The sequence below is a fragment of the Megascapheus bottae genome, chromosome 20 (genome assembly GCF_031878675.1).
Source record: "Megascapheus bottae isolate mThoBot1 chromosome 20, mThoBot2.hap1, whole genome shotgun sequence".
Lineage (NCBI taxonomy): Eukaryota > Metazoa > Chordata > Mammalia > Rodentia > Geomyidae > Megascapheus > Megascapheus bottae.
The window spans coordinates 26,749,232-26,772,495 of NC_143528.1; the positions used below are offsets into that span (position 1 = coordinate 26,749,232).

A 23,264-nucleotide genomic window follows, 5' to 3' on the forward strand; every position below is an offset into this window, starting at 1 on the left:
AAAATTATGGTATCACTGGGTGCTAGTGTAATCCTTAGCTATTCAGGAGGCTGAGGGATAAGGATCGCTATTCAAAGACAGTTTGGGCAGCAAAAGACCACAGGTCCCTACTTCCACTTAACCACCAAAATGTGGAAGTGGAGCTATGGCCCAAGTGGTAGAGCATTAGCCTCTAGTAAAGAAATAGTTCAGAGAGAGTACCCACACCCCATGACACGTACACACAAAAGATTATGGAATTGTTGGACTAACAAGGAAAGTGAATGAATATGAATTTGGTTAGTGTAGGTGGTTTGCGTGTATAAATATAGAATAGGGTAACGTGTTGAAATTGTTCTTGGAAAGAGGAAAGGGGAGATGAATGGGAGTAAATTATATACATGCATGGACATAAGAACTCCCTACTGTATAACTAATATATGCTGATAAAAATAAAAGGTATGATGTGCCATAAACTGCAGAATAAATGTGTCCAACAAAAGCAGAATATTTTGTTGCTATGAAAACCCAGACCTTAGATTCAGGCAATATTTCACAGCCTGAAAAATACTCCATTGTTTACACAAACCATAAATGTGACTTCTCCAATACCTTCTCTCTTATTTATTTAGGTATTCATTCATTCACTCATTCATTTATCATTTGTTTGGTGCTGTTACTCATGCTTGAACCTGGAACCTGGATGCTGTTCCTTAGGCTAAAGACATTAGTACTTTACCACTTGAGCCACAGCTCCTCTTCCAACTTTCTTGGTAGTTAATAGGAGATAGGAGTCTCACCTGCCTGGACTGGCTGAGCCACCAGCACTCAACATAATCTCCATTTTTTATTAACTGCATAATCCACAGAAATACACAATATGAAGAAATTTGAGTAATTAGATACATCAATATATTTACAAAGTTATTTTTGAGTAAAACATGCTTGTGTACTCAAATTTTTAAAAGAAAAATATTTAGCTGGGCACTGGTGGCTCATACCTATAGCTCCAGCTACTCAGGAGGCTGAAATTTGGGAAGCATGTTTGCATTCCAGCACAGGCAGGAGACTGTACAAGAATCTCATCTCTAATTAACCCCCCAAAAACCAGGAGAACTCTGGCTCAAAGTGGTAGACACATTAGCCTTTAGCAAAAAGAGCTCAGGGACAGCATCCAGGTCCTGAGTCTAAGCCTCATGATCAACAAAAAAAGTCAAAAAATTTACACTTTAAAAATTAATATTACAGTAACAAATTCAAAATAAATGAATATGCACTATTTTGAACATGTTAAAATGATAATGTGCTATGAATTTGAAACATATCTGTAATATAAACATTAAACCATGAAATTCCTTCATGATTACGTTCATAGGAAGTATGACAGTAAACTTATAATAAGTATTCTTATCTAAAGAAAAAAATTGAGTTTACATATTCTTTTTGACCTAAGGGTAAATGATGCTATTTGTAATTCATCCAAATTCGTCTATGAAAATTTAACAAGACAGTTATTTATTTTTACCATAAATCTATCTTGAGCAAGAATGATGATAACCTAAAGGTTATCATAAATTCATTAGTTTTCTCTAAATCAGGGAACATAATCCAAATAGTTTTTTATATTTATCTGAAGTTAAAAATAAAAAAATGAAGAAAAAGAGTAGGGTCTACCTTCTTCCTTTGGTTTGTTTAAATATAATTTTCAGTTCCCATGAGAAAATTACATTCTTAATTTTTATAAAGTGTGGCAACACTATCCTGGAAGCAAAGTATCATTACTAAAACCAAATTTATTTTTAAATGAACTGACCATAACTTTACTTTCAATATATATTAAAGCAAGTTAAAAGCATCTGTCTCCACATTCACAACTTAAATCAACCAAAACTACAGCAAAAGCAGAAATATTAACAAGTATCCCAAAAATTCTTATTAAAACATGCAGCTTTCTTGTGTCTGATAGAAGTGACCTCCTGTGATATTTCTCTACTCCTCTTAATTTTCCATTCATATAAGTATAATTCTCATTACTCTTTCTCCTAAGTATAAAGGCTAGTGATGGTTTACCAGTTGTATACATACCTTCAGATTAAGAAGCTGTTTTAGTTTGTACAACTATTTATAGATAATATAATTGAAAACAAATTGCTTTATATTAAATGATGGCTTGGAGCCCAGAAAGTTGTTCCTGATAACTTGCTATGCAGAAGTTAATTAGCCTGGGTGGTATAGTAATAGTACCTTTTACATGTATTAAAGTATTATGATTAGAAAGTCATATAATTAGGGAGTTTGCCAGAAGAAAGAATAAGTGAGATGGTTTTCCCCTAAGTTATAATTTTCTGTACACACCGATACCCAAGTCATGTGTGTGTGTGTGTGTGTGTATGTGTGCTGTTCTTGAGCTTTTTTGTTCAAGTATAGTGCTCTACTACTTGAACCACAGCTCCACTTCTACTTTTCTAGTGGTTAATTAGAGATGAATCTCACATCCTGCCTGGGCTGGCTTTGAACCTTCAGAGTAGCTAGAATTATAGGTGTAAGCCAGCAGCACTGGAGTTTCCTTCTTTCCTTTATTGGGGGCGGTACTGGGGCTTGAATTCAGGACTTCTCACTCTTACTTACAATTTGCCGTAAATAAAAATTGAAAAAAGTTTGGCCAATAGAGAAATTAACATGGCAAGAAAGACTGAAAACCAAAAGACAGAACTTAAGAGAAATACTTGAGATAACATTTTTACAAGTGTAAACCACATAGGTAACAAGTTGTATAGATGAAGTTGTTCATGGACCAGATCACAGACATAAGCAAGACAGAAGAAATGAGCATAATTCTGATGTGTCCCCCACATTCCCCCAATGTCTCCCATAATTCAGTATTAAATTCATCTAGGACATGCACTTTGACTACATAAAGAACTGAGTCTACAAAGTATGACCTATCCCAAATAATTTCTATCTAAATTGCTATATTTGTGGAAGTTATTCTTTGCTTTCCTCTTAATACTTATCCACAATATAAAAAGAAAATGATTTATAGATTGGAGTTATTGCATATGACCTCTGTTCTAAGTTTTTACTAGTGAGCTGAGATTATAGCCTGACGAACCAGATCTCTTAAGCAGAGACATTTGAGATCAGTCTGGGCATCTAGGATTCCATCTCAAATATAATCACAGGATTTAGTAAACTTCAGAAGAAAAAAACTTCCATCCCTACAAGTATTTCAATCCCAAATTTTTAAATAATGCTAAAAAGAGAGCGTTCCAGAACTAGATCTGTACCTCAAGTGGCAGAACGTCAGGAGAGGGTGAAGATATGAGACCCTGAGTTAGAACGCTAGTACTGGCAAACAGAAGAAAACAAGTCAATCTGTATATTCTCAATATCTTAACAATCAGCTTTTCCTCGGTGACTTGCCATTTTCACCAGAAATAAGAAAGGCCAAATGACTTAACAATTAAGTTTATTTTTGTAGGGAAGCAGGCTCTCCTTCTTCCCCTCCACTCCCTTCACATTCCTTTTCTGTCTATTGCTGGGGATTGAACCCAGGGCCTCATACTTGTCTGGAAAATGTTGTACACTTCAATTGTGCTCACAACTTTTATTTTTAATTTGTCAGTTATACACAGATGAGTTAGTTATGTAACATAGCAAGTACTTTTTGAGATAGGGTGTCATTAACCTTCCCTGGGCTGGGTGTTCAAGAACTCATGATCCTCCTGTCTCACTCAGGCTCCAGAACATCTGAGATGATAGGAACAGACCACTAGCCCCAGCTTTCATTTTGTACTTTAACTTTAAATGTTTTTATTACTTTTATCAGTTTTCCCTCTATATTCTTCAGCTTCAAAGGAAGACAAATGTGGGAATTGTTAAAATATAAAAATTGAAGCTATGTTATTTAAGCTTAAAAGATACTGTGCTTATAAAACTGACAATATCCTTTTACCTTTTAATGCTTCACCAAATAAAGTTTGAGTAATAAACAGCATAAAACAGTTCAAAAGTCTTTTATTTTGTAAGGAATATATTACATGTCAAAACATCACATTAAAATGATAAGAGTAAGACAAAACTGACAGAACTATTTTTCCCAGTGTACTTGTCCTCAGATTTGCCTAGACTTTTCAGAAATAGTTGATAGTATTTTTTTCAGTCCTGATTAGTTTTTACTTATAATTTCCTTATAGTATCCCTCAGGGCCTCATCTAGATCTACTTAGCCCTTTAGTTTTTCAATTAAGTGTAGAATTACTCATGAGTATAATTCAGATAGGGCAGTGCTGGTGCGTTTGTGAGTAGTATGGTGACTGGTTCTTCAACCTAGCTTAAAGAGGAATTCTGGAAATGAATTAATGAAAATGCCAGTTAAGTAAGGGTTAATTCTGTAGCTATACCTTCTCTGACTTCTATGTCATTCCAAAGGGGCTGGTTTCTTATTATATTTTCCAAAGTAATTGTTAGAGAGAATCTCTATTTCAAAAGAGAATAATAAATTGGCAGTCCTTCTACTTTGATGAAGTAAAAGAATTTTGCTTGTTATTATGTTAGGATTATGTTGTCAAATAATAGAGAGGTTACTCACTGTCTTAATTGTTTTTGCTTAAATTTGTTAGCTAAAATATAAATAATTTGGATTCCAAATTGTACTTGGTAACATAAACAATGTTTTCACTAGACACATCTATTTTGAAAATATTATATGTAAATTAGATTCAAAATGTTTCAAATTATCTAATGTGGTACATATTTAAACAAAAAAGGAGATAATGAAGATAAGAGAGAAAGATACCTTTCATCAATCTTCCCCCCAAAACTTTCCCCTTTTTTTCTGAGGAATCACTAGCTTTAAAGATAAAATACAGACCAGCCACAAGGTGGTACTATAATTCCATGCTGGTTCTAGGAGCCCAGGAGTGACTTACTAGACCAACTTCTTTTTTCCAAAACTGTGCTTTTTATGAATGTATCACACTATAACTGAAAAACAAAAGTATTCAGGATTAACCAACTACAGTCTGTATTCAAATTTTGCTAAATTCAGGGCTATCTGCTTCTGTATGCTAACATAAAAGTTCATACTTTTAAAGTGTATAATAATTAAACATTTATTGGAATCCTAAAAGCTTTCTAAAAATTATTTCTATTTGTAATTATAATTTAAGGTTCATATTTTGACGGCCAAATATCAAATTACAATGTAGACAGATGAATATGAAAAACATCAAAGAACAGGTGAAACACATACAACAAAAGAAAAATATTCCATCTTTCCAATAATGGAGTCAATTTACTTGAGTGTTACCAGGATTGTTACTATTACATTTTTATTTACAAGTCAGAAAAATATAATAGCTTTTAAAATGAATTTCATTTTCTCTTGATTTAAGGCTTTTTCTCTCATATATACATATTTATACATATACATATATAAGATGCATATCTATCCCACCATTAGAAAGAAAACCCTTGCCACCATGTACCACCAATGTCTTTGTGTGCAGGTACTGTGTTACAGGAGAGAGCAGGTTCTCACAGTGAACTTTCTAGACATGCTTCAATACAAAAGGAGAGTCATACCCCTCACATTCTCAGAATTAACTGCAAAGGTATTGCTGCTTTGCAACTAAGCATGAAATAGCTACATCGTTGTTTTCTTTAATTTCCAATGAGCTTTTTAAACTTCTCAGTACAACACACTCATCAGCACAGATGGCAACACTGTACATAGGAGAAGCCTCCAGGGAACAATATGCAAGTGCTAGTTGGCATGCTTCCAACAGGATGTAAACCTTGGTCCTCAAGCCTGGACTTTCAAACACACTACTTTAGCACACTGCCAACAAATGTCAACGCAAAGAAAAAAAAAAAAAAAAACCCAGTGGTGGCTGTAATGACTTCACTCTGTAAAAGCAAATTGCTAGATCACAGGTTTTTTTCCTAAGAGAAAATGAGTGAACCAATATTATCATAGCTCAAAAATATTCAAGGTATTTATTCAAGAAAGAATGAAAAACTCAGATACCAAATGAAATCCAAATTCCCAATAAATAGTGCAGTGTATTAATTACAGAGTGTAATTACAGAGAACTCTTAAAATACGTAACATATGCAATAGCTAAAATTTTAGAGGAGTTTGTGCAGAAAGAAGTTCTACAATTAGCGACTAGAGCACTTCAGTAACTCTGCAGTTTCTTCAAACCTGGAATAGAGTAGAAAAATGATGTTATGTAGTAATTCATAGTCTGTAACATGTAAGTTAGTGACATTATGCTTCTAAGTCCAAAATAAATTTGGATATTTACTTATTTTTGTATTTTGTTACCATTAATACACTTAAGAATATTATGGACAAAGAGGAAAATAAAGTCAATTTTTAGAGCTTAAATTATTTTGGGATTTTTTTCAAATTTCAAAAGATTACTATAGTTTTGTAAGGCATTAGGTTAGGCTTTTATATAATACTTTTTACATAATTCACCTTAGATTTTCTTTAATCTGCTCTTTTGTAAGCTAGATGTCATTTGCACTATATATAAACGTATCATCACTAACTTAATGAAATGGCTAGTAGTACTTTAATACTACTGAAATTTTCTCCCAACTATCCATCTACATATACTTAATATTTTAAGACATCACCAATAAAAAACAAAACAAATAATTCTGGATTACCTACCAATCAAAAATATCTCTGCATTCCTTAATCCAGTTAGTTTCATTACATAGCCTGTTGAAACCAAAACAGTGACACAACTCACAAACACCTAACTGTGGGTGGATTTATTATTCACAGGAGTCTTGACGGAAATTCCACACCCAATGACAGACATTTAAGTTTTGCAAGACAGATGCACTTTCTCTCTATATATAACCCAATACAATTCTCCACGGAGAAACAAATTTCTGTGGCCCCTTTCTGTTACTTACATTTTTTTCATCCTTTCCATTTTCTGGATTGTTGTTTCCTTTAATTTAAAAAGCAACAAATTTAGGCAATTTCTCAAAGTGAACCATCCTCACAATGGACCATGAATATATAAAACAAAGTCTGAAACATTGCATTAGTAGTTGTTTACTCAACACAAACAAGTATTGAGAGCTTAAGAGATCTACAGTTTTGTTGTTTATCTTGCCAACAGTATATACAACTAAAACCAACATTTCCTTTTCCTGGTGACCTTAAGAAAGAAATCTAAGTAATGGTCAGTCCTTACCTCTGAGACATTCTTCAAGCCACAGTAATTAATTGTGGAGGTTCTGGAAGTTGAATCTGAAGGTAGTGTACTGTAGCCAGAGGAAAGAGGGACACTCACAGTTCCCTCTACATTGTTTTTCTTATCTGGGAAGAAATTAAATTTTAGGTCACCTATTTCTTTTAGGTCAAATAGGGGAACCAAGTATTATTTTAATATAATATAATATGGCTACTGGTACAGATCAAATACAGTTTTAGTAATTTTTCTTCAAGAAAACAGACTATATTCAAAGACCTAGATATTAAAAATTGGCTAGTATAAATTGCAAAATCACTTGGGCTACCTAGCATACGCCTGTAATCCCAGCACTTAAAACACAAAGACCAAAAGATTGTGACCCTAAGGCAAGCTTAGGTACACAGTACTGTCTCCAACAGCAACAACAACAACAAAATAACTGGAAAAGACAATATGATCTTTAGTGCCATATAAGAGTTTTAAACGAAAGGTTAATTATTTTGTACGATTCCTCCTTTTTATTTTGTCGGTTGTGGGGCTTGAACTCTTGGAGCAGTCCCTGAGCCACAGTGCCACTTCCAGAAAAAGTTAATTTTTTTTTTTTTTTTTTGCCAGTCCTGGCTTGACTTCAGGGCCTGAGCACTGTCCTTGGGCTTTTTTCAAGACTAGAGCTCTACCACTTTGAGCCACAGCATCACCTCCAGCTTTTTCTATGTATATGGAACTGAGGAATCGAACCAGGATCTTCATGCTTGCTAGGCAAGCCCTCTACCACTGGGCCAAACCCCTGCCCAAAAGTTAATTATTTCAAAATACAAATGCCAAGTTGAGTGCATGCGCGTGCGCGCACACAGACACAATATTATTTCCACCAAATAAATCCCACACATCAAACAGAAAAGAAAATTTGGCAGCAAAAACGCCCCAAGTTAAAAGTAGGAAGTAATCAGAAAAAGCCGATAACCCTCCCTCCATAAGGCACTAAACTTCCTTTTAAAGGGTAAGTTATAAGGTCAGGAGTTAGAAGGAGCTACCTAAACCCGCCAGCTCTTTGCAAAGGTAAAATTCCACCAAAAGGAGGCACTAGTAAGGTCATGTGAGTTTGGATAAGCCTAACACACTTTACCCATCCAAAAAGGATTATAAGTCATTACACTGAGGTCTAGTTGCTCAGTTCACAATTTGCAAAAACTAATGATAAGAATCACCATTTTGAGTCCTTAACTTCCATTTCACTACTTAATAGCTATGCTGCTGTTGACATAGTGACAGACTTTCATTCTATCTTGGTTTCCTCATCTGTAGAATAAGGACATTGACAAAACTCAGTTTGCATGGTTGCCTGAGGAACTAAATGAGTTAATGCAGTAGTTAGAATAATGCCAGCACATAGAGGTATGATGTACTCTGACTATTTATATGTAGTACCTGATATTAAATATTTATATATTAACTTCATGATAAATCAAATTATATATGTCTTCTACAAATAGCAATCATAGGAACATGACAAAAAATGCAGATCTTTGCATTAAAAAATAGAAGAATTAAAACTGTTGCTGGAAAACCCATTGTTGCTGCTTAGTCACACTGAAAACCTCACTGTGACATTCACAGACATAGAAAAGATGTTTCTCTGTTCTCTAGTCATTTTGTCAGCATCAGTAAGGGGTTCAAATGCAAAACACTTACAATTCCCAGATTATTGACAATTATGTTTTTTCCCCTTATACATATTAATCACACAACTACTGTTTAAACTTAGATTAAAAGTTTGAAGTGACAACTTCTATTACTCTATAGCAAAATGATTAAAAACTAAAAAAAACCAGCTTTACTAGCTTCACACTTTTATACTGGGAATTCAGCTATCTACTATGTACTAAGATATACACAATTGGGTTTAGTAGCTTTCAGGCTAATTAAAAAACTTTCATTTCATTAAAAAATAAGGCTCAAAGATGCTAATGTCACTCAATTTTTATAAAAAGCCTATTTCTGAAAGCCCTTTGTCATGACACCAGCACTAACATCATTTGGTACTTGCAGAAGAGGTAGATGAATGAAGCCAGAGTGACAGAGTCAAGAACTCATCATATATACAGCAGCAAGAAAAGTAACAGTAAGAGAAAAAGGGGGTGACGGGGGAGAACCAACACTGAATGGGTGATACTGATCAAGATGCATTGTACTCATAACCTGCTTTGTCAAATGGCACCTCCTCCTTGAAGATAATATTTGTTGTTGTTAAAAAAATAACTTACCAAAGGGCAGAGCATCCGCATCAGTCCTGCAAGAGTACTCTTCACTCGCTGTGTTGGACTCCATATACTCACTCTGGAAAGCACAGAGAAATATTTAAAAGAAAATGAAAAGAAAAAAAAGTCTTACGTGCAAAAATATAAAGATGGCACAAAATGAGGCAGAAGTAAGAGGATCATAGTAAAAGAGACTTTACCTTAAAAAAGCAAGAAATCAAAGCAAAAAGGGGAAGGAGTGTGATTCAAATTGTTAAGTGCTTGCCCAGCAAGCTTAAGGCTCTGAGTTCAAACCTTACTATTGCAAAAAAACAAAGTTCCCTACAAATTGAAGAGGCCATTTATACCATTAAAAGATAGGTTTAAAAAACCCTTGGGATGGGCCGGGAGTTTGGCCTAGTGGTAGAGTGCTTGCCTCACATGCACAAAGACCATTCCTCGGTACCATTCCATTCCTCGGTACCACATACATAGAAAAAAAAAGCCAGAAGTGGTGCTGAGGCTCAAGTGGTAGAACTCTAACCTTGAGAAAGCCCAAGAACAGTGCTCAGGCTCTGAGCTCAAGCCCAGGACTGGAAAAAAAAAAAAAAAAAAAAAAAACCCTTGGGAGAGGGGAAATGGGGACAATGTGTGAGAAGTAAGGAACCTACTATCTGGTGCATATAACTGTAATCCCTCTATACATTACAATAAAAACCCCTCATATTTTCATAATATTGATAATATTTTCATATTACTTTATAAACAATATATAACATATAAAGAAAAAAAAGTCCCGAGAACAAAATGCTTTTCTTTTTGGTGGTCATAGAGCTTGAACTCAGGTCCTGGGCACTGTCACTGAGGTTATTTTGCTCACGGCTAATACTCTCCACTCTGAGCCGCAGTGGTCGGAACTGCAGGGCATGAGATAGTGAGAGGAAGGGAGATGAGGCTTATTGACATATACTTAGTTTATGTATGTATAAGTATCACACTGAACTCTCACATGTACAACTGATGCATGCTAACTTAAAAAAGAATACTTTATTATATCTGAAATATATATGTAGAAAAGCATATATTAAGAAAATATTTATTTACTATATATATCATATACATTCTATTCAGTATAAAGTATGTGGAAAATAAACTATGCAACTTGTAGACAGGGATAGGAGGGGGCAAGCAGTGGAAAGGGAAGGAAAGGATGACACTGCTCCAAAAGATTTAATGGTTATTACCCATTTTATGAAATAGTAACCTTCTATACTATAAGAATAACAATAAAATTAATATATAGGATATATTATACAGCTCATACATATATTACTTTACATAATATTATCTAAATATTATATTTTAATGTTATGTTAACATATAAAAGTATGTATTTTCCACAATTTGCTTTAGATTTTTTAAAATATAATTTTCTTATTTTTTTTCTTTTTTGATTGGTAGATTTTATTAGAGACTCGTATTTCCAATCAACTACAGAAAGGCCAGAAGTATAGGTGGATTAAGTGGTAGAGTATCATCTCTGAACAAAATACCTAAGTGAGGCCATGAGTTCAAACCCCAGTAGCGATTGGTGGGAGGAAGCAGAGGAGGGAGGCAGGGGAACCAAAGCAACCAAACAGTCAAAAGGCAGCAAAAACAAAAGAAAAATGCTGAAGGCATTTCTCAGTGGTAGAGCAATTCCAGGCACGACTTGCTGTACTTTATGTTGTGCAGCTCGTTTAATATGTATAAGAACTCCATGAAGTTGATGCTCCTCGTATTACTGTCATCAAGAAAGAATCTCAGAGAAGCTGAGAACTTTGGCCCCAGATGCAAGTTTAAAAAAGGTGGGGCTGGGATAGAAGAGGGAAGTTTCACGCCAGAGTCAACCTTTGCTCATGACACCTGACTACCTACTCACCAACTCCCCCACTGACATCAAAACCAACTCCCACTAGTCATATAAAGTAGGAAAGAGGTGCTGGAAGGCTAGGCCATCTTCCACTTGACCACTGTGGATCTGCAGCTGAGAAACAAGCAGCACCCATCACCCCAGGCAAGAATGGATTCACGATTATTCACAGGGATATCTTAGTCAGTGCTATTGACAATGTTAATATGTCTGTCAGAAATTCCAGGGACAGAAAAATCCACTTTACAAACACCAAGTCTGCTTCCTGACTACTGTACACTCCAGGCTCCCACTAAAGGTCTTGGAGAGCCTCACTGGTCCCCATCCCCTCCGGTGGTCAGATCCTGAGCCTGGGCTGGCCCAGCATTTAGAATTTCCTTCTGTCCTCAGAGAACTGTTGGAGGGATAGGTTACTCTGCCATAGACAGGCAGACAGACACAGGCAGGGTGGGGTGACATATCCCAAGAAACTCTTGCCCTTCTCCATGCTGTACACATATGCCAGCCTTCCAGTGGTGACTGTTTTTCACTTTCTTTTTTCTAGCAGAGACATGTATCATAAGCTCCACAGCTTATGACTTCATTGCCGTGGACAGTCAACAAGTCCCTGTGGCAAGAGTAATGTATGCCAAAGTCTCCTCCCCTTTGTCTTCTTCTAATTGGTCAGTGTCCCTACGGTTCACTCAGGCTTCTCAGGCTTCACTGATGGGTGAGAAGGAGGTTGGCTGCAGGCTGTTGAGGCCTGGTAATGCAGATGGCTTTTTAACCTGATCAGCATCCAAGGATCTTTAGGGTTAATTTTGTTACTTTTAAGGAATAAGGAATTATTATACTTAAGTCAGGTAATGAGGACAATGTTACCTTTTCCTTCACTTTACCCCAATTTCCCTCTCCCATCCCTTCCTACAAGTTGCATAGCTTATTTTCCACATAGTGAGTACTGAATATCCTGACTGCATTTGTTCACCCTTCTCTCCATTTGTTTGTTCCTCCTTTCACTCCCCTAAAATAAAAAATTAAAAAAAAAAAAAAAAACCCACATCACCACAAAAACCCCATGTTTCTCTTTCTTGGAACTCATTTGATAAACAGTATTTAAAATGATGCTTTTGGGTTCCTTCCCTAAGAATATCCCCTTTTGTCTGACAGTATATGAATGCCCAGTCTTATATAAGTTATCATGTGTAGTTGTATCTTACATCAAACTTTCACATATGACAGGAAACATGTACTGTTTGTCTCTCTAAGCTTGGCTTATCTCATTAAATATAATTTGTTCTAGGTCCGTCCATTGTTCCTACAAATGAGATAATTATACTTTATAATGTATAAACGAAATCCCATTATGCATAAGTACTAAATTTTTTTGATGCACTCATCCATTGTAGGGCATCTGAGCTGTTTCCATAATTTGGCTATTATGAATAGTGCAGCAAGGAATACATAAGGGAAAGAATATACCTTCTTAGACAAAAGTAATTCTGTTTCCAGAAGAGTAACACGACTAAGAAGATTAGTCCAAGTCTTGTCATCTACCATCACTTTTCCTTTAATTGAACTTTCCAACATGTCCAACCTTTGTTCTATATAAGGTAACTTCTTAAGCTTCTCATGGCACTCAGTAAGCATTGTCTGAAGTGCGGTAATCTCAGGAATACTTTTCATATCCTAAAATGATTAACAAAATTAAAGACCATAATATGACCCACAATCCCTTAAAATCAATGTTAAACATCCTATAGCACTGTGTTGTTTTCCATCGATGGGGGTGTAATTGTTTACAGAACTGTCTAGAGGAAGCCTGCTTGAATACTTAAATCAATTTGTCATATACATGAGCTTGATGCCTCCATTTCCTTGGCTAAAAGAAAAATTATAGAAATAACTATGTTTTCTACTTAGTGATTCTTATGAATACAAGAAAACTGTAACAAGCTAGTTTCCTGAAACAACACCCAGCATCAAGCCAAGAGGAAATGAACATAAAGTCAGTGTTGAGATTATTGAGTATATTCTATAATAGGAAAGAAACGCAATGACCACCTGACAGATGTTTTGATTTTGTGCTACCTGGGCTTGAAATCTGAGCCTTATGATCTTGCTTAGATTTTTCACTTAGAGCTTATGCTCTACTACTTAATCCATCCCTCTAGCCATTTTTTATTAGCGAACTAGAAATAAGAATCTTGTGGATTTGTCTGCTCATCTGGTTTTGAGCTTTGATCCTCAGATCTCAGCTTCCTGAGTATTTAGGATTACAAGTATGAGACACCTACACCCAGTGCAATTAATTGATTCTTAAGTAATGATAATATACAAACAGTATGAAATGATTAATAATTTAGAAGGCTACAGGTACTCCAAAGCATCAATTCTGAAATAATCATAAATACGAAAATAAGGAAGACAGGGATGTGTTGAAAGAAAAAAAAAGTTTTAAATTCTTACTTATTGCTGGGTCTTGATTTCACATACCTTTATTTCAGAAATTACTATTTCATCAGTCTTTATGTCATCCGAATCAAATTCTTCACAAACATCTGTTACTGAACTTCCAGTATCATCAGGAAGGTCAATATTATCTTTATCATACAGGTGACGAATCACCAGAGCTTTCTTCTGTATAGAGACAATGGAGTTTTATTACCACAATTATATTAAACATATACACAGTAATTCTGCAAAAAGCATATCGACTCTTTAAACATTAAAAAAGTTCAAGTTACTTCATAATGAATTGGTACACTATACATTTATTAAAATGGTTTATGTACAATGATATTGTGCTTCAAATTCTAAAAGCTTTCTCATATTTTACCAAAAAAAAATTACTTTTTTTTTTTTTTGCCAGTTGTGGGGACTCAACTCAGGGCCTGAGAACAGTCCTTGGGCTTTCTCAAGGCTAGAGCTCTATCCCTTGATCCACAGCACCACTTCCAGTTTTTTTCTATGTATGTGGTACCAAAGAATCAAACCCAGGTCTTTATGCATGCTAGGCAAGCACTCTTACCACTAGGTCAAAATTCAGCCCCCCAAATTACTTTTTTTTACTTAGTAATTACTTAGTGATATCTGTATTTGTTTCAAAATGTTAAAATGGTTATCATAAATGATAAAAATAAGCCAAAAACTTGTGGCTCATACATGTAATCCTAGCTATACAGGAGGCTAAGAACTGAGAATTATACTTTGAAGCCAGTCTGAACAGAAGAGTCCATGACACTTCAATATCCAATTAACTATGGAAATGGCACTGTCGTGCAAAAGTGAGTTCAAGCCTTGGGTCCTCACAAATTAAAATAAAAACGTGAAATCAAAATTGGTAAACTGTTTAAAGTGGATAGGAGACACTTTTGTAAATATCTGAAAGGTTCCATGAAAAAAAGTTACTTAAAAAAAAAAAAGAACGACATCACTCCATTTGTGAGGAAATGGAAAGACTTGGAAAAAATCATATGTAAGCCAGACTAGCATAAACAAAGCCCTGGGTTCGATTCCTCAGTACCACATACTAAGAAAAAAGCCAGAAGTGGCACTGTGGTTCAAGTGGCAGAGTGCTAGCCTTGAGTAAAAAGTGTCCAAGGACAGTTCCCAAGCCCTGAGTTCAAGCCACAAAACTGGCAAGAAATAAATAAATCTCAAAAAAAATTAAAGAGGTTATATAAATAAGAGTAAATGCACCAATTACCTAATGTAACTTACCTAAATGACTACTACTTTACCTAGGAAATGTGATAGAATACAAAACTAGAAATATAGCCTTGTTCAATTTTCCATTCCTATCTTTAGGAATATTTCTCAAACACTATATAGAATATGCTATTAAAAATTTTCACAATGTGGAACTATGACTAGAATGTCATCTCAGAAAGATGAATCTTGTCTATTGGATTCATTACACACTGCAAGTTTTTATTTACCTTTCCTGAAGTCATAAACCTGCCGGTGATATCGCCAATTCCAACAGCTTCTGCTGCTTTCTCATTGGTTTGAGAAGGTTCTGCCTTATCAGAAACCATTTTCTTTCTTTGGCATGATGGAGTCTTAAAAAAATATACTAGATATAGTAACTTTTGTACAAAGCATACTATAAATTTAAATCCCACTTCCCACTCATTCATTTCTAAAATAGAACTGGCAAACAATGCAACTCTAATGAGACTACATGTCACTTAAAGACATTAGCTAGGCATGGTATCACAGACCTTGCCTAGCCACACTTGGAAACCTGAAGCAAGAGGACCATCAGTTTGAAGCCTGGCAGGGCTACACAGCAAGTACCGAGTCATTCTAGGCTATCGATTAAGACTCTGTCTCAAAAAACTCACTATATTCCTGTTACTCAGGAGCCTGAGATCTGAGGATCATGGTTATGCCAGCTTGGGCAGTAAAGTCAATGTGACTCTTATCTCCAACAAACTACTTAGAAAAAGGCCAGAAGTGGTGCTATGACTCAACGGACAAAATGCTAGCCTTGAGCTAAAGAAGCTCAGAGACAGCACCCAGGCCCTGAGTTCAAGCCCCCAGACTGACATAAAAACAAAACAAAAACCCACAAAAAATAACAACTACAAAAACATCTAAGAAGTAACAAAAATATCTTTGAATTGTTAATTTAGGACTATCAGCACAAAGTCACAGATGTGCAAAAGAAACCATTTTTAAAGCAAGCATGAGACTTTAGAAGGCTACTCAAATTTATGAGTAATACATTAAAATATACTATGATAATTTGTGACCTAAGATTTGATTTCAAATACTAAAATGCTGGACCACTTAGCGTTAGTTGCACTAAAATCTATTCATAAAATCACCTTATCAAGACCACACAATTCCTTGTGTTTTTTCATCACACAATTCAAAATGTCACAAGTAATTTGAATTTTCCATTCTGCAAATCCACATTGTATGAATTGCTTTTTTGTCAAAATTGGTTTATAATCAAACTGATCACGAAGAAGCTGTAAAGAGAAAAATAATGTATAATTTAGGAGCATTTTTTTAATTCAGAATGATAAACTGCCACCTGGACAGTACAGTAATAGCTACTTTTGAGAGAACAAGGATGGTGAAGCCATTAACTAATGGCTCTAAAGTGATTTATAGAGCTAGTGTGAGTCATGATCAATAGTCAAGGTATACAGACAGGGTGCTGTGAGTTTGGCCTAGTGGTGAAGTATTTGCCTAGCATGCATGAAGACCCAGGTCCTACTCCTCTGTTCATAGAAAAAGCCAGAAGTGGTGTTACGGCTCAAGTGGTAGAGTACTAGCCTTGAGAAAGCCCAAGGACAATACTCAGGCCCTGAGCTCAAAGCCCAGCACTGGCAAAAAACCAAACCAAAACAAAACAAAAACTCAAAAAGCATGAAGATAAAAAACAGGTAGGGATGTGCCAGAGAGATAGAAAAACATAAGATACCATCAACAGGTATTATTAGCCTCAGAGGTACTAGAAAAACTTCTGAACTCATTAAAATATCATACTGGATACCAAAAAAGTCATAGTTCTATTCATTTATAATTCTACCACTACATAACCTTTAGACAAATCGGAAGGTCTTATGATAATTTCTCATTTCTTAAATGTACAAGACTGGTACACAGTAAAACCTTAGAGTTTCTTAGAGATGTCACTTAGCTTTTTATGTAAGCTTTCTGGATCTTAGGTTAAAAAAAACACACATACACATACAAAAAAAACAGAAATATCACTGATATGACATACTAAAAATACAATATCAGACTCAATGTAAGTATAGATACTAGTGTCAATATAATATAAAACCTGACCTCATACCTCAAAGAATAAATTTTTCTCAAAGTTCCAGTTCCTTTTACAATGAAATTAATATATAGTTCTATGAATTAATTTTTACTGAATGAGTATATTTGTAATTTTTACCAATTATAAAACCACTAAAATTTGATACAAAGCAGGTAAATGCAGGCATATCGTAATTAAGTTAACAAACTTCATAATGTAAACTTAAACTTCACCTTAATTTTCATAGTCTATAGTTTAAAGAGATAAATGCCTATTGTTAGGTCTGCCTGGGAGAAATGATTCCTTCCCTTGGCATTCTGTGCACCCTGGAAATCCCCGCCCAGACTGTAACCCTGGCAACTGTCATGTCTCCCAGTGGGAGGTCTCCCAGTCTGAAGTATTTCCTCATCCTCTGAGGTCACATCTGCTTCCGCTGTCCCCCCCCCATATAATGTCTCACTTCCGGCCATAACTTTCTTTCTTCCCTGACTCCATCTTGTGCGGCTGTAGGTCTGTTTTCTCTCTTTCTCTCTCTCAATAAACCTTTGCCTCTTAAACTGCGTGGAGTTTCCTTTCGACAAGCCTTACACATATGAAGATATTTTATCAACTGTTCAGACCATATACACAGTCACATACGTACCAGATTGTATTCTGGTCAATGAAAGACCACATATACAAAAGTTATCCCACAAGTTACAATCAAGCTTAAAAATCCTATTGCTTAGCATTTTTACCAACCACACAGGTATGCATTCTGTTACAACACTGCCTAGAGTATTCAGCACAGAAGTATGTTGCTCTGCTTGTAGCCTAAAACAGGATGCTACCCAGGTGCCAGGTATACAGTAGGCCATACCATCCAAATTTATTTGATCATATTCTGATATTTGCACAAGGATGAAATCACCTAACAGGCTTCCTCCATTGCTAAATGACAGTGACTGTACATTTTAGGAGTTATTACCAAAACCTTTATACAACCATTCAAGCTGAGCACCAGTGGCTCATGCCTGTAATCCTAGCTACTCAGAAGACTGAGATCTGAGGATCATGGTTCAAAACCACATTGGGGAGGAAAATCTGTGCACAAAGAGGCTCAAGTACAGCACTCAGGACCTAAGTTCCAGCTCTAGGACCAGGAATAAAAAATTATTCAGTAAAATAAGATTCTGGTGGGTGTAAGCCTAGCTGTTCAAGAGGCTGAGATCTAAGGAACACAGTTCAAAGCCAGCCAGGGCAGAAAAGACTAAGAAACTCTTATCTCCAATAAACTACTCAGAAAAGTGGCAATGTGGCTCAAGTGTGAGAGTGTGCTAGTCTTGAACACAAAAGAAACTAAGGGACAATGCTCAGGCTCTCCCTGAGTTCATTCCTTAAGACTGGTAATAATAATAATAATAATAATAATAATAATAATAATAATAATACAGTAACCTTTGAAACCCGTCCATTTAAAATACCTTATAAACAGCATCGGTAAAGCAAATGTCATTCTTTCCCAGTAGATCCACATTGCAGTCCACCAGAAGTTCTGTTACATACGGTGAGTACGAGGTAAGAGAATAGCTGATGATGGGCAACGATGCTGCTGGGTCTCCTTTTATCAAGCTAGAAGGGAAAAAGCAAAAATAATCTTAATGAGTTTAATTCTAAGAGCTGGGTAGTCAGGAAGTACTAGAAATGTAAGCTTAACACTACAAGCACAGGAATCAGATAATGCATGATGTTGCAGATCTCGTCTCCTCATCTAAATCACTTGAACAGACTACTATGGAGGACTGTTACCCATCTGTATATGCGCTCAGAAAATAATGACTCCATAGTGCCAGCAGTGTACTTAACTAGAGATTTTCTTTCTATTTTTTTTATATATATATATTTTTTTTATTGTAATTAGTAAAAGGGTTACATGATATTTGCCAGATAGAAGGTGCATTAATTCACATACATTGATACCCTTTCACATGTCTTGGTACCCGTTTCCCTCCCCCCCCACACCCCCCACCCGTCTTGGTTTTCCCCCCTTCCCTATCAAATTTCAAATATCCAAATACAAATAAATTCAATATATCAGATAACAAAGTGAGATACTATACCAATATGAGATAACCAAGGGACAGCAAAGGAGATGAGAGACAACATAGTACATTAAGGACAACAATCATTCTTAACTAGAGATTTTCTAAAGTTCAGTGTTTCTTGGTCTACTGCTTTATCTCCTTTGTACCATCTTATACTTCTCAAAGACTGTATTACCTCATTTGCTCTCTAGACAAATTTACAAAGCTAAATAGCTATTATTATTATTTTTTTTTTTTGCCAGTCCTGGGGCTTGAACACAGGGCCTGAGCACTGTCCTTGCACACTTTCTGCTCAAAGCTAGCGCTCTGCCACTCAAGACACAGCACCACTTCTTGCTTTTTCTATGTACTTGGTGCCAAGGAATCAAACCCAGGTCTTTGTGCATGCTAGGCCAGCAATCTACCACTAGGCTAAGCTCCCAGCCCCAAAGGTAATTTTTAATTTTTTTGTGTGTGGGTCATGGGGCTTGAACTCTGCCTGGGTGCTGTTCCTGAGCTCTTTCAGCTCAAGACTAGTGTCCTACTCCTGGGCCTTGGTGTTGTCACTGAGTCCTTCAGCTCAAGGCTACCACCCTACTCTTGAGCCAAGCCTTACTTCCTGTTTTCTAAAGGTTAATTGGAGGTAAGAGTCTCAGGACGTTTTGTGCCCGGGCTGGCTTTGAACCTTGATCCTCAGTAGCTAGGAACATGAGCCTCCGGTGCCCAGCTCCCAAAGGTAAATTCTTATATGAAAAACAGTTGAAAAAAGCTTCTATTTGTGACTGGTTAATAGTTTTACTGACATTTGTAAATTATTTTTGGCCAATTACTCAAGTTTAGAAGAGTATCCTAGTTATTCTTGTATGACTGTCACTCTTTGTGAATCATTTGCCTAATTCTGATGTCTATAACCTTCAACTATCCGATCCACAGTGAGGTCAGTCAGAATGACTCCCACTGTAGTCACAATCTAGGGGAGACAGATCTCATATGACATGTCTTTGTTGATTCCCACACAGTACTTGGGGCCTGGGTGCTACTCCTTGGCTTATTTATGCTGGAGGCTGGCATTCTAGAGCCAAAGCTCTACTTCTCTACTTTTTGCTGGTTAGAGATAAGAGTCTCATGGTCTTTTCTGCCTGGGCTGATTTCAAATGATGATCCTGATCTCAGTCTCCTGAGTAGCTAAGATTACAAACGTGAATTACCCATATTGGGCTTTGCTTTCTCAAACATTTTACGCATTAAGTAAATTTAACTGGTACTTGGATAAAAATATTTTTCCCTTAAAATCTTCCTATCATATTATATACTATCTCGAATTATTTGCAAAAAGAATACAAATAGATTTGACATTTCAGCTTACCCTATATAATCCACCTCTTTAGGATAATTTAGTGAACGAAGCATTTGTTCAAGGTTCCGTAAACCTCGTTTTAAGTCACCTGTTGCCATAATGTAACATTAGACTCAGCTCCAACTCTTGAAATTTTCTAACCTTCCACCTAGAAAAAAAATTCATTCAACATTGCTTAAGTATGCTTTGAAGCTTCTCAATCTTATTTTGTTCATGTTCTCATAAGTACTTACGTATTTATCTTATCCTAGCTCTATCTCTGAACTCATTATCTTTAGATTGATCAAGTATATTCTGCCTTGTATCTATTATAAATTCCTGAACAACAAAAAAATAAATAATGTTGCCTATTTTCATGCGTCCTTACAACATACTTCATAGGACACTTACACCACACCACTTCCATCAATGACTATTTTCTGTGCTTTTAGAAAGTATATAATACAATTAGCTAAATAATAGAGATAAGGAAATTAAGTACAGATTTAATCAAGATTACCAGAACTCTACCCTCTTGTAATTGTCAATTAGAAACTTGCTTTTTTAGTGACAAGAGAAAAGATTTTGTTTAAAAAAAAAATCAAATTTAAGCTGGGTTCTGGTAGCTTATACCTGTAATGCTAGCTAATCAGGAGGCTGAGATCTGAGGATTAAGGCATAAAGTCAGCCAGGGGTGGACAGTTTAAACATAAAAATGAAGAACCGGGGCCAGGAGTTTGGCCTAGTGGTAGAGTGCTTGCCTAGCAAGCACGAAGGCCCAGGTTCGATTCCTTGGTACCATATACACAGAAAAAAGCCAGAAGTGGTGCTGAGGCTCAAGCGGTAGAGTCTAGCCTTGAGAAAGTCCAAGGACAGTGCTTAGGCCGAGCTCAAGCTCAGGACTGGCCAAAAGAGAGAGAGAGAGAGAGAGGGGGGGGGGGGCAAGGAAAGAGAAAGAAGAGGAGGGAGGGAAGAAGGGAGGTAGAAAAGAGTGTTTTTATAGTGTTGCCTAGGTTCCTCCGAATTTTTTATAAAATAACCAAGGAGAAGGTTAAGGAAGAGGTCGTGAAAATGATAAACTATAATACCAGATTTTTAACTCATCTCAGTCACATTTGTTAGATATCATTGAAATTATGTCTCATATATCACTGGATTTTGATTTTTGTTGCGGTTGTTGTTGTTCTGAAGGTGACTAATAATTACAGTGGATGGCTTAAAACATATGACATAGCTCCTAATCTCTTACGCTAAATTAAAACTGTGTATTAGAGCAGAGAAAATGTCAAAAGGTTCATTCCTCTAATCCCAGATACATGGCTGAAATTAGGAGGATCATACTAGAGGCTAGCCCTAGTAGAATCCCCTTCTCAATGAACAGGTGCAAGGCGACACTGGTTAGACATCTCAGCTATGCAGGGAAACTTAACTTATCCAGTCTAGGGAGAGGGCTCAAAATAACCAGTAAACTGCAGGGCTGGAGGCATGGTTCAGCAGTAAGTAACCTAACAAGGATAAGGCAAGAGCTCAAAATCTAAGTAGTGCACCCCTCAACTCCCCCATGCCTGCAAAAGAGAAAGATTAACAAAAAAGTTACACTTTCCACAAAGATAACTAGGAGAAAAAAAGAAAAGCAGGGCTCAGTGGCACTTGTGTTCACATATACAATCGTTGATAGTTTTGCAAATCTTTCTTTAGTCTAGCCATAATGCTAGAAAAAAAGTAGAGAGTTTTCAAATTGATTTTTCTATAAGGAGGAGAAACGATGCATTCCTCAAGCAAGGAAACCCCGGGAAAATACAAGCAAGGAAACACCAAGTACTTACTGGTTCTTCTATTTAGTATTTTAAGAAAACCGATTGCTCTCAGTTCAGAGGATCCAGTAGGAACCAATCAATATATCATTTCCCAGTCTTAAGTACCATTCTGTACAGATGAGCTGTCATAATTATTCCCATGGGAAAGTCATCCAGTCATTGGAGACTTATCTCCAATCAACACACACACACACACACACACACACACACACACACACACACACACACACACACAAAAAAAACCACAGCTGTGGTTCAAGTGATGAAATGCTAGTCTTGGGCAACAATGCTCAGGGACTGAACCCGGGCTCTTGAGTTCAAGTCCCAGGACCGGCACAAGAAAGAAAAATTAAGAGAGAAAAGAGAAAGGGGAGGGGGGAGAGGAGAAAGAAAAGGAAGGGAGGCTGGGAGGAAGGAAGGGTGTGACTGATCAAGAACCATTGGACATTAAACGAAGACGTTAAATCAAAAGTTCAGGGGGGAAAAAACCAAATAACAAAAGGGCTCAGTTAAAAAAAAAAAAGCCAACACCAATAACACATTCCAGTCGGGTAAGTAGATAAAGCCGGCGTTGGGATTCCCTTCCCGCCGCTTGAATTAAAGGGGTTAAAAGGCCCGGGCGGCCATTGGCCTACCTTGGGGCCTCGGGGAGGGTCGCGGAGGGGCGGCCGCAGCCCGGCTCGCCCGCAGCTGCCGGCCAAAAGCAGAAAGGTGCTTGGGCTTCCGGCTCAGCACCGCCAGGACGGCAGGAGGGAGCATAAGAAACCGGAGCGCACACCCGAACCCCGGCACCTGTTCCCAGACGCCGAGCGTCGGCGACCACAGCGCGGATCTCGCGCCAACGGTTTGTACTGGGAACGGCGGCTGCCTGCCCGGCACGCACCGCGGCTGGACCTTCCCCGCGGCGGGTGCTCGGCGCTGCGGGTTCCCAAGC

General features: G+C 36.8%; 1 protein-coding gene across 3 annotated transcripts; it reads right to left on the minus strand.

Moving 5' to 3' along the window:
- Positions 1–3,979: 3,979 nt before the first annotated feature.
- Positions 3,980–23,192, minus strand: Cep44 (centrosomal protein 44). Of its 3 annotated transcripts, XM_090354181.1 has the most exons (12): positions 22,874–23,192; positions 20,544–20,681; positions 18,578–18,725; positions 16,165–16,311; positions 15,271–15,393; positions 13,826–13,969; positions 12,812–13,018; positions 9,466–9,538; positions 7,202–7,326; positions 6,915–6,952; positions 6,664–6,714; positions 3,980–6,186 (listed from the first exon to the last, which is right to left on the minus strand). In XM_090354181.1, exons 2-12 carry the CDS (start codon positions 20,630–20,632, stop codon positions 6,144–6,146), a joined length of 1,188 nt encoding a protein of 395 aa, XP_090210307.1. In that variant the 5' UTR covers positions 20,633–20,681; positions 22,874–23,192; the 3' UTR covers positions 3,980–6,143. The 3 variants fall into 3 exon arrangements, with proteins under 3 accessions (XP_090210307.1, XP_090210308.1, XP_090210309.1); XM_090354182.1 differs by lacking the exon at positions 6,664–6,714; XM_090354183.1 differs by lacking the exons at positions 6,664–6,714; positions 6,915–6,952.
- Between the last annotated feature and the right edge of the window lie 72 nt (positions 23,193–23,264).